Source organism: Rhamphochromis sp. 'chilingali' (assembly GCF_963969265.1).
Source record: "Rhamphochromis sp. 'chilingali' genome assembly, chromosome: 1".
Taxonomy (NCBI): domain Eukaryota; kingdom Metazoa; phylum Chordata; class Actinopteri; order Cichliformes; family Cichlidae; genus Rhamphochromis; species Rhamphochromis sp. 'chilingali'.
The window spans coordinates 56773101-56784427 of NC_137929.1; the positions used below are offsets into that span (position 1 = coordinate 56773101).

Genomic DNA, 11327 nt, shown 5'->3' on the forward strand with positions numbered 1-11327 from the left:
GCGTAGGCCTGTAACAAAAGAAAGAAAGCAGTTATCCAGGGTCCATCCTACTATAAGCCAAACTGTAGATAATCCATGAGGATCCTACTTAACACCCTTTAATAGTTACACAGCTTAAGCAACTGCGAGGGGAAATTAATCTGAACTGCGACACTTAAAAACAGCCTGTGAGCTTCGCCACCTTCACCTGAAAAGAGTGCAAGTTGCCAGGGATCAGGAGTAGGCCATAGCTGTTCCTTATAACCAGCCTCTGGTTACCAGCTAATGGAGGAGTCAATGTTTATGCTGCATTCATACACACCATGCATGAACCAACATCTGCCAATCTAGCCCACTACACCAAGGAATATAATGTAAATGACTGGGCTTTTTTGTTTACCTTGCTAGCTAAGTCTTCCTCGATAAACTCTACAGAGCAAGTCACTGTTCTGTGTGATAAGCTAATTTTTTTAAAATTTGTTCTTGCTCTCAGGACACAAGAAACTCCCCTTCAGAGAATGGCTTGCTGGTCTTTGCTAATTCGAATGCCAGCAAATAACTTTCTTTCATGCTTGATTATTGGATGGTAGTTTGTCAGATAAATGTGTTATGCTGAGCCTGCAAACTATCTCTGAGCGGTAGTCGTCCATTCTTGTGTTGACTGGTTGTTAACATAATTAGCATGCTTGGTGGAAAAGTGACAGCTGATGTTGTATTCTTCTAAATCCACAATGATTTCTTGGCAAATAAGATATACAGCCTATGGCTGAGCTTCTGTGAAAAAGTATTTAGTTGTCCATTCTTTGTTAATTAAAAACTTGTCACTCACTGTCAACTTTTCTTTTATTTGGCTCACTCATTGTGGCAGATATGCAGATTGCAGTATGTGGTACAGTTTTCAGTATTCACTGCTCAAATGCATACCTAATTTCAGTAACCTCTTACTGCATGCACCAGGACTTCACAGCATGAGACACGGATGAGACACACCAATCTTTGGCAGGCCAGAATAAAAAGACCAATGGGCAGGAAGTGGCCCACAGGCTGCAGTTTGCCCACCCCTGTATTAGAACCAGCTTGACTACTGTTTTTGCCAATCTGAGTTACAGAAGCTTATCTGTTGGATCAGACCCTACAGGCCAGGCTTCACTCCCCTCACTCATTAGTGAGCCTTGATAAACATGTCGCTGATTCATCACTGTTGCTTCTTGGGCCACTTTTGATATACTGACCTCTACAGACTGACTCCACAAAGAAAGAAAGAGTATGACACACAAATGTACTCTTTCTTGTCTGGAAAAGCAGCAGTGGGCCCTGACCTGTTGATCCTTTAAGTGTGTAAAACACAGACCACATGGGCACAAAAGGAGCATCTCTGAGTGCAGCTCTAAACATCATGAACCAACTGCTGTCTGTGTGCTATCATGGATCTGATGAAGGATTTTAAGACTCTCCTTCACCCTTTTCCAGATTTTCACACCTCTGACCATGTGAAAATTACACAGTTGCATAACTTAACTTAACAATTACAAATAAAGATATCAGTGTAAGAGGAAAGGTCACCCTAACATGATCTGGAAATTAATTTGGTTGCAATATCAAGGCAGGAGAAAAATCTTTTCACTTCTTCCTTACTGAAGTTGAAAGCTGCTCTGTTTTGGCTCTCACCTCTCCACCTGATCTAAAAACAGACTCAATGTAATGCATGTGAATCAGCACAGGAAATATAAAACTGTCATTAAAATTACCTTTGATTTGAGATGATGTTCCTGTGGAAAGGTGAATAAGAAAATTGCCTCTCATCCTTGTTAAACTGATGATGTTTTTGAGCTTCTCCACCTCATAGCTGCAGATCACCCAAAAGCATGTGCAAAGATTCACTGAACCTCATCAATCTCTTTACATGCCTTTCTTACATAAGAAACATTACTCATGGCTATATATCTGTAAAAGACCAATTCAAAGACAATTACTGGCATGCAGCACTGAAAACGAGAGGACTTACTCTCAAAATATATCATCCAACCTTCCCGTTGGTCTCTGGTTGAAGGTCTTCAGTCACTGTAAATTTTGCAAAGATGCAGATGAGGCAGAGACGCAGGCACTGATGTGCATTCAAAACTGTTCCCAAGCAGCCTCCATTATATTTTTTTATGTGTGCAACTTATTAGGGAGGTGAGATACAAATGCTGAGAGATAAGCAGCATAACACAGTTGGGAATCTAAGAAAAATCAAAAAAAAAAAAAAAAAAAAAACCAGCTCTGAGAAAGTCTGCATTTCCATCTTTCTTTGACATTTACACAACCTACAATACTCACACATCCTTTTGTGCATGACCACTAGAGGGCTAGTTTTATCACTTACTTTCATCCTGTTGTCTTGTTCAATGATTCAGTTATTGAAAAAAAAAATTCAACTACCTATAACCCCCCCCCCCCCCCCCCAAAAAAAAGAAAATCAGGGCGGGGATTAATTTTTTCGTGTCCTCAGACTATAAATGAAAAAAAAAAAAAGCTCACATCACTGAGAGGAACGATGAGGGAAACGTCTCTGCGATGTCTGCTTAGTAAGTAAAACATATCTTTAAGTTGCCTAAAGTTTATTTTTACAGACTTTTTAGTCACTGATTGATGATGAAGATGAAAGAAACTAACGTGGAAATCAAGTTAAACTGAATTAAAAACTGTTTTAATACACAGGCCTTAACCCCAGACCTGTACAAAAAAACAGGCTGTGAAAAACTTCAGTAATTTGGTGTGTTTTTTAAAGAACTGTACAGTGAATATATATTTATTTTTATTTTATTTTACTGTTGCAAAATTTATAATTCATTTATAATAGGAAATCTTAGTAATTCTGTACTCATTGCTTTCTAAAATAAACAAAGGCATACTGCATTTGACCAACAGTTACTAAAACAGAACTCTGAAAAATCCACATTTCCGTATTTATGGATGTTTTTAAATGTTCAGAAGAAAGATAAACACGTTATTCACGTGCTTGACCGCTAGAGGTCGCTTAATTTCAAAACATACGTTTGGTCATGAAATCTGCTCAGTAAGTAAAAGACCTCTTTAAGTTACCTAAAGTTTATTTTTATTGTGTTTTTGGTTACTGATTGATGATGGATGAAAGAAAACGACATGAACAACAAGTGAAATAGAATTCAAAGCAAGTTTAATACACAAAGAAGATGCATTTCAGCTGTATGAAGGAAGTTTGAGCATCTTAACACCAAAAAACAGGTTGTGAAAATCTTCAGTTTTTCAGGCAATTTAGTGATTTTGAAATAAGAACTGTAAATTATAAATATTGCCTGTTTATTAACAATCCATAAATACCTCCCTCCCCAGATTAAGATAACAGTGTTTCAATTCAGGACTGCACGACTCAGCTCAGAACAAGACACATTAAAATGTCTACATACAACATAAACGACATTCATTAATTCCACTAGTGGGATTTGTCTCGGCATGAGAGCAAAATTCATCTTTCGCCATCTTACAATATTGTGATTGCAGCCATTCCCCTACTCTCTATGAATGGTACTCATGGCCATTGGTCAGTGGTTGTTGATCAATGGTCATGAGAATTTGCATAATTTTGATGAAGGAACTGACCTCCCAGCCCATTGTTCCTTCGGTGGGCTGGTTTCAGTCATTATGCAAATGTAGGCTGTTTATAAGGTTGGGGAAACCTGCAGTCAGCTGAGACTGAAGAAGTCACTTGGATGAGTGACGAAACATTTCTCTTACTGAAAACGCTTCGTCCAGATCAACAGAATCAACTTTCGGAGTTTTATGTAGTTTATTTCTGTCACTGTTCTGTGTTTAGGTTTGCGGATGTGATTCATATCTGACTGCAGTCATTACATTTGACAAATCACAAGTTTCACATTTTGACATGAAGCATAAATCAGACTTTAGGGGAACATTTTACTCAACACTAACACCACAGAATCTCTTCTCTTTATCGGACACAGCAGTACTGAATAAAATATGACTTATCACTTGATTGTTTAACTGATTGATGAAGAATTGATTTGTTTGTGAAAGCTCAAACCAACCTTTTCTCTTTAGTTCTGATCTCATTGCCGAGCTGCACAACAAACCAAGGTCAGTAACCTTCTTCTGTCACAGTTTAAACCTAATAAATGCTCACTGATATGACCTGATTGAGTTCATGTTTCAGAGTGTAAAGTAAAAAGATCATCAGTTTTTCATTGTAACCCTCACAGCTCGTCTGACTGTGAGTCCCAGCAGCTCTCAGTTGTTTAAGGATGACTTTGTGTCTCTGAGCTGTGAGGAGGACGACAGCTCTGCTGGATGGACTCTGAGGAGAAACACAAGCTTAGAAACCAGAGCAAAGTGTGGAGCTGGGTTTGGAAAACCAGCTGGTTCTTCCTGTAACATCAGTTATATTGACACACTGGAAAGTGGAGTTTACTGGTGTGAGTCCAGAGAGGGTCCCATCAGTAACATGGTTAACCTGACAGTCACTGGTAAGCTGAGTGTGTGGAGTTAGTGTTGATGAAGCTGTGTGTAAATGGATGAAATGCTGTAGTTTGTCTCTGTGTTGAGGTGGATCAGTGATCCTGCAGAGTCCTGTCCTCCCTGTGATGGAGGGAGATGACGTCACTCTGCTCTGTAAAACAAAGACCACTCCCTCCAACCTCCCAGCTGCTTTCTATAAAGATGGCTCCCTCATCAGGAAGCAGCCTACAGGTCACATGACCATCCAGCATGTTTCCAGGTCTGATGAAGGCCTCTACAAGTGTGACATCAGCGGTCATGGAGAGTCTCCATCCAGCTGGATCACTGTCACAGGTGACACACTCACCTGTCTGTGTTTCTGCAGCTTTCAACATTCACAATGTGACGACAACTTAATGACTGTGTTTCCTTTATTTTAGGGGAACACACCACCACACCTCCACCTACATCCACACCTCCACCTACATCCACACCTCCACCTACATCCACACCTCCACCTACATCCACACCTCCTCCATCACTGTCCTCCACTGCTCTCTCTGTGTTGTCATTTCTTAAATCAATCTGTGGGTTCTTACTGGTGTTACTGGTTCTGTTAGGGAGACCGTGTGTTCACAGGAAACTTGATGGTGAGACTCAGACTTTCTATTTCATGGTAAATTATTTTGATGTGATGTTCACTAATATTTTTCTCAGAGTATGAAAGAGTAAATTATTTTGCTGTTCATTCTGACTGATTTCAGCTGATGGGGCAGAAGTTGGAGATAATGACATCACATACAGAGAGAGAAAATCTCAAATCATCGGCAACAGCCAATCAGAGGAAGCAGAGGTAGTGTTTAATATGCTGTGTCTAGCGTTCATGTTGATATTGAAAGAAAAGGTTACATGAACTCATTGTGAACTCACTGAGCCTAAACTAATGTGTTAAACACAATAAAAAGTCCTTACATATTCCGTGCATAATATGTTTATGTCCACATTCACGCTTGTTAATGATTGGAATAACGTTAATGTTAATGGAGGAATAACTCTTTGAGCTGCTTCAGCCCAAAAATATACTTTTTATAAGACTTTTCATTTAAACAAATTAAACTCATTACTACTATGACTCTCCAAAAATCTAATTCTACATGTAAATGAATCAAATTTATAGAGCCAGTGAGAAAAATAAACAACAAGTAACAACTTGCAATTTTATCAACGTGTTATTATAAAATTGCACACACACACAGAAGATCTTATTTCCTGTTGCCTACACTGGTTTATTTTTTATTCTTTCCACTGTGAAGTTTTTTTTATATTTGTACATCTTTGATTTCTTCGTCTTCATTTTAAAGTGACGTCAGTTATTTGTTTTAGTTTTTACTTTTCACCAGCTGGACGCTCCTAATAAAGTTAAACAGTTACACAGTGAATTAGCGTTTATTTTTATATTTACAAAATAAAAAAGTTTTTGTCTTCGTCGTGTCATTTTATTTTGTTGTATTTATCCGCAACACCTTAGGCTGGTCCGTGAAAATATTGTCTGACATTAAACTGAACCGTGGCGCAAAAAAGCTTGGGGACTGCTGCTGCAGTCTATATTACTCTATTTAGCTTATTCTTGTCAGGGCCATTGCAGGGCTGGAGCCTATCCCTGCTACCACAGGGCGAGAGGATGCCAGCGTGACATAGGGGTAGCCATTCAAGGTTACATTCACACCTTGGCAATTTAGAATTGCCCTTAATAATAACTTAATAACTGCATGCCTCTGGACTGTGGGAGGAAGCCGGAGTACCCGAGCTGTATCTCAATTCATCGCATTCCTCGAAGAACCCAGCCTTCATGGTCGACGTGGGCAAGGTCCTCCAAAGACCGAGAAGGCCAGAAATGCGAGGCTGTGAAGTGGGACGGTGTAGCCTTCAGATTTGCGTCACCAGTTGTCTCACCAGTTACCGCGCTATGATTTCTGAGATATGGTAGGCCACGAAGAATACACCGGACCCATCTTTCAAATCAGGGGAAATGAAGGACGCATTTGTCGGCCCCGTTTGGAGCAGTCTTAGAATTGGGACAGCCTTCGTCGTCTGGCTGTGACGTAATTGGCCTTCAAATGTGGCCTCCGAAGGATGCAGCTCCTGAATGAAAACGCTATCTGCTTTTTGCACAAAATTATCAAATTTGCAGCTTCAGTTAAGTTAAGTAGGATGGTTTGTCAGAACACCGGCTGTAGGTGTGAACGAGTGTTTAGTTGTCTGTCTCTTTGTTAGTCCTGTGATGGACCGGTAACCTTTCTGCTGTGTATCTCAGCTGGAATAGACTCCAGACTTTGTGCTTCCATAAGATGGATCAGTGATTCAGAAAATGGATGATTTCATTCAATGATACCATTTTACGGAACTTATTTAAAGACTAGAATTGAACTCACTGTAGGTGTTCTGAGTTTGTAGGTGACCGTTAATGAATGCTGCTCTTTGCATGTGTTTTTCAGCCTGTGGTTAGTCTGTTAACAGAAACAACAGCTCTGTGGTCGTCATGTTTCCCCTGTCAGATAAAAATACTTCAGCTCCTCAGGTTGTACTGCAGGACTGTTAATGTCACATGTATTTCACTGGTATGATTGCAATTATTTTGTAGTTTGCATGACATCCTGGTCCAGTGAGTCTGTGAGGCCCCTGATTGAGCGGTTCTGTGTTCCACACGTACAAACATTATATTTGTATTTATGAGTAAATCTGTTTTATGCTTGTGATAGCCTAGCTCTGTAGTTAGCTGGCAGAAGTTACCTGGCAGAAGATTCATGCAGAACTAATGTTTAACATTGGAATCACTTTTACAATGGAACAAAGAAATTTGCAGCAGTTACTTTAATAATATGCACATCCGCTGAAAAACTGCAGCCATGTGTGTAAGGGGACAGCCACAATGAAGAAGAAGTGTACTGCAAAGTGCGAACATGTGGTCGGGTCTGTCGTGCTAGGACTAAGACTGAGACTAGGACTAAACTTTATTTTTCAATGTTTGACAATATCTAAAAAAAAGTTGCAGCTTTTCTGTCATTGTTTTGTTTGGATGGGGCGTGAAAAAATGTCTTCCCGCTATTTGGTAAAAGATGTAAAAAGTTTGAGAACCACTGGCCTAGCTGAAAAAGATTTTGAGTTTATGAGAGGCCACAGTATCTCACATAGAGTTGTTATGCCTGTGATCAGGATATATTTATGCAAGACGGATGTCATGAAGACGTCATAAAATGTGTGTTTTCTTCTCATATTTAAAAACAATAAGCGAACAAATATATCTAGTGGGTTTTTCCCCCAAAAAAAGAGCTGATCAAATTTTTAGGAATTTTTTTCATTGTGCTACATAGGAATAGTAATAAGTTTTATCTTTTTACACACATCCTGTTCAATAGCATCACTTCTATAACTTCTAGTATTTGCAGTGATTCCTCTCTGTGTGTTTTGTTGTGCAGAGAGTGATCCCGTTCCTATCCACTCAGCCCTGAGAACAGAAGACATCAGTTATGGACAAACAACTGTAAGAACAAACACACTCTGGTACAGCTGCTCTTTATTCACTAAAAACAGAGTAATTATTTTTCATTATTATTATTTTCCACATTCAGCAAATTAAAGTCTAGGGTCTTCAGAGACCTGCAGCAAGCTTTCTTCTCCACACTGAACCAGGTCCTAGCTTACTATGCTAGTAATTAACAATTTTGGAATAAATCATCAACAGCTGAGTGAGAGAAAAACTAAACTAGAAATCCAAGGTGAACAAGATGATCCCTTAAAAATGTCATATTGATTTTATTGATGATTGATTTTATGTATGAATTTAAACAGTTACATCCTACTGTAATGCTTTACTGTTATAAAGAATTTAGCAATCAGATGTCATGTTTACTGTGTAGGACAAAAATGTTCATTTTTTGCATTTGTTTTTTACTGAAATGAGCTCAGATGATGAGAAACACCAACTCCCTCAAATGCCTTGAAATGTTTGACTGGTACTCTGTAAGATCTGAATTAAAAATGTTACATAAGTCAAGAATAGATTTAGAAAAACATGTCCCAAGAATGAAAGTAAAAGTAGATCTTATGACTCTTATCTGATTTTACCTGACTTTATTTCATTACTGATCCTGGTATTCAGGAAGGATATTGTCAGGGAATTTTTAACTTTTATTGTCATGAAATGTAACTGAGTGATATACTGATAAGCAGAGATGGGCAATCTGTAATCTGATTACTTTTTTCGAGTAACGAGTAAAGTAAGGGATTACTATGGCAAAAACGGTAATTAGATTACCGTTACTTTCCCATAGGAACGCTGCGTTACTGCGTTACTAAAACCGTGATTTTTTTTGCGAAAATGTCTCATGACAGTGACGTAAGCGAGCGCGACGTTGGTGACAACAGCTGTGTGCAGATCAACAATGGATCATATATCGAGTGCGGGAGAGAGTATGAGCATGCAGCGTTTAAAGCGTGGAAGTGCTGACCTTACTTTAAGTTTGATTCCATTAAAAGTGACAAAAACATTAGCGTCCATCGTGCGTGGGAAGAAAACTTCTTTTTACAGCGAAAAAAACCCCCTAAACTTCCGAGCAAGCACCGAGTGCGCAACGACGTAATGTGAAACTCACAGAGAAACTCGAGGATTCTTAAACTGACCGCGGCACACCTGCACCAGGGTAAACCTCCGCCTACCCTGCTCCTGCTTTACAGGTGATAATAGAGCAACAGGGCCGCTGAGTCTTTGACTTTATTTATTTTCTGCTGTGTTTTACTTGCATCTATTTGAAAGACTGAGTGTAAACACAAAAAATATTTTATTTTATGTGCTGGAATGTGCAGAAAATAGGTTTAAATATTAAACAAATTTCTTCCAGTCAATGAATGTTGCATATAATTACATTTTTGCTTGATGCATAAAGTTAAAAGATTAAAACTAATAAAACAAGTTTTAAAAAGAGACTTTTTCATTTGATTACATTTTGTATGATGGATTATGTAGAAAAAGTAGAATTGGGCTGAGAGATCTATCGCTTTATCACCTATTCAGGTTGTAAATCGTGTTTTTAAAAAGTAACTAAGTAACTAAGTAATTAATTACTTTTGAAAATAAATTAATCAGTAAAGTAACGGGATTACTTTTTGGGGGGAGTAATCAGTAATTAGTTACTGATTACTTTTTTCAAGTAACTTGACCAACACTGCTGATAAGTGTTTATATTTCATGCTAATGCAAATGTCTTTCTATCATGAACAGTGGGTCACCACTGTTCGAGGATGTGTGCAAATATAATTATCTTTGCAAGCGTACAAAGCATTAACCATAATAAGTTGTTAACACCAGCTGTTATTGTTAGATTAAGTTCCAGGAACTGCATGTTCTCCCCCCACGAGTGAAGAGCGTGCAGCTAAGTTCCTGTTTTATCTTTGTTTTGCCATGTGACATCACTATACTGAGTGAATAAATAAAGATGCGAGCCAAGCGGGGGGTGTGAGTTGCTTCGAGCTCTCACCCGTGCACGTTAACTTTTGAACTGTCTGAGTGTCATTTCTTCACCTAAGTGTTTGATAACTGTTCACCCTTGACAGATATTGATAAAATATTAGGGGAACATTTTCTGCCACAGTCTTGAGTCTGTCCACCCTTTAGGATACAACACAACTACTCGTAGAACTGGGGTTACATCCAGTAACTACTAGTTTTTTAGAAGAACTTCATTTTTACAGAACAATTTCTCTCAGCTGTTTTTCCACACAGACACTTTTTAACCTCCTGATGTGAAGTGACGTCATAACAACTCTGATTGGTGGTCCACGTATCCTCTGCATAGATGAGGCCCTCATCTATTTAATGTGATGCAGTGTTTGTCTCTTTTCTTTAATGAAAGTGAGCTTCCAGAAATTATTAAGTTGTTCTTCTTGGCCTCTTTTTATAAATAGACCAATATTATATACAATACCATAGAATGTGACAGATCTGACAGACTCAGTAGATCAAATTGTAAAAATGACTTTTATTAAGATAAAATCACATCAGCAGCAACCTCCATCTGTGAAGTGTAAACAACCTGTAAAATGTGTGAAAATAGGAAGATATGTCCATACTCAGCAGTTAATTTATTTTAGTTTATTTCGTATTTTGTAGTTAAAATTCTTTTGTACAGCCATGTGGACTGTTAATCTGTTAAACTTTAAACTGAACTTACATAAATGAAGCTTTATCTGGAGTTTGTTTCTTCTGTAACAGTTTAATGTTTCAGAGAGATGATGTCTCAGCGTCACTGTCTGAACACTCAACAACACATTTAAATTTAAATCCTCTCCCCATTCTGTCAGTTTACTTTACATAAACATAACTGAGTTTTCAGAGCTGCTTATCCTTCTCATGTTGAACTGTGTGTGTTTGTGTTTAGACTTTAAGCCAGTGCCCAACGTCGTCTACTTTTCACTGAAGCAGTCCACCGGTCCAACCACTGATGTCCAGCTGCTGGTCTCTAACTGGCCCACGCAGCCCTTGTAATCACTCTCAGTGGTTGTATAAGTCTGTCTGCATATAGTGTAACAAAGCGTAACTAAAATATAAATGTAATGAATTATTTTAATTGTCCTCAATAAAGTTTGCTTTTTGTTACATTTCATTTCTAAGTGTGGCACCTCTGTTGCTTCTATACAGCAGTGAACTGCTTCCTCTGCAGCATCAGTAAACTTTGCGCTCATGTGTCATTCCTGTCGTGTGGTTCTGTGGGTTTCACAAGTAGTGCTGATGGAAAATTTGAACTGTGTTTCTAACTGGTACACACCTCTATTCAGAGCAGATAACAAAGAACAGACAAACAGCTAAACCTCAACCACAG

The 11327-nt window shown here is 38.5% G+C and overlaps 1 protein-coding gene across 1 annotated transcript; it reads left to right on the forward strand.

The window, feature by feature from the left end:
- Positions 1-3531: 3531 nt before the first annotated feature.
- On the forward strand, positions 3532-10993 carry LOC308409164 (Fc receptor-like protein 5; the record flags this gene model as incomplete). The annotated part of the gene is made up of 5 exons (XM_080901724.1): positions 3532-3541; positions 4218-4481; positions 4561-4806; positions 4893-5039; positions 10887-10993. The coding sequence occupies 5 exons, from the start codon at positions 3532-3534 to the stop codon at positions 10991-10993; spliced, it is 774 nt and encodes a 257-aa protein (XP_080757850.1).
- Between the last annotated feature and the right edge of the window lie 334 nt (positions 10994-11327).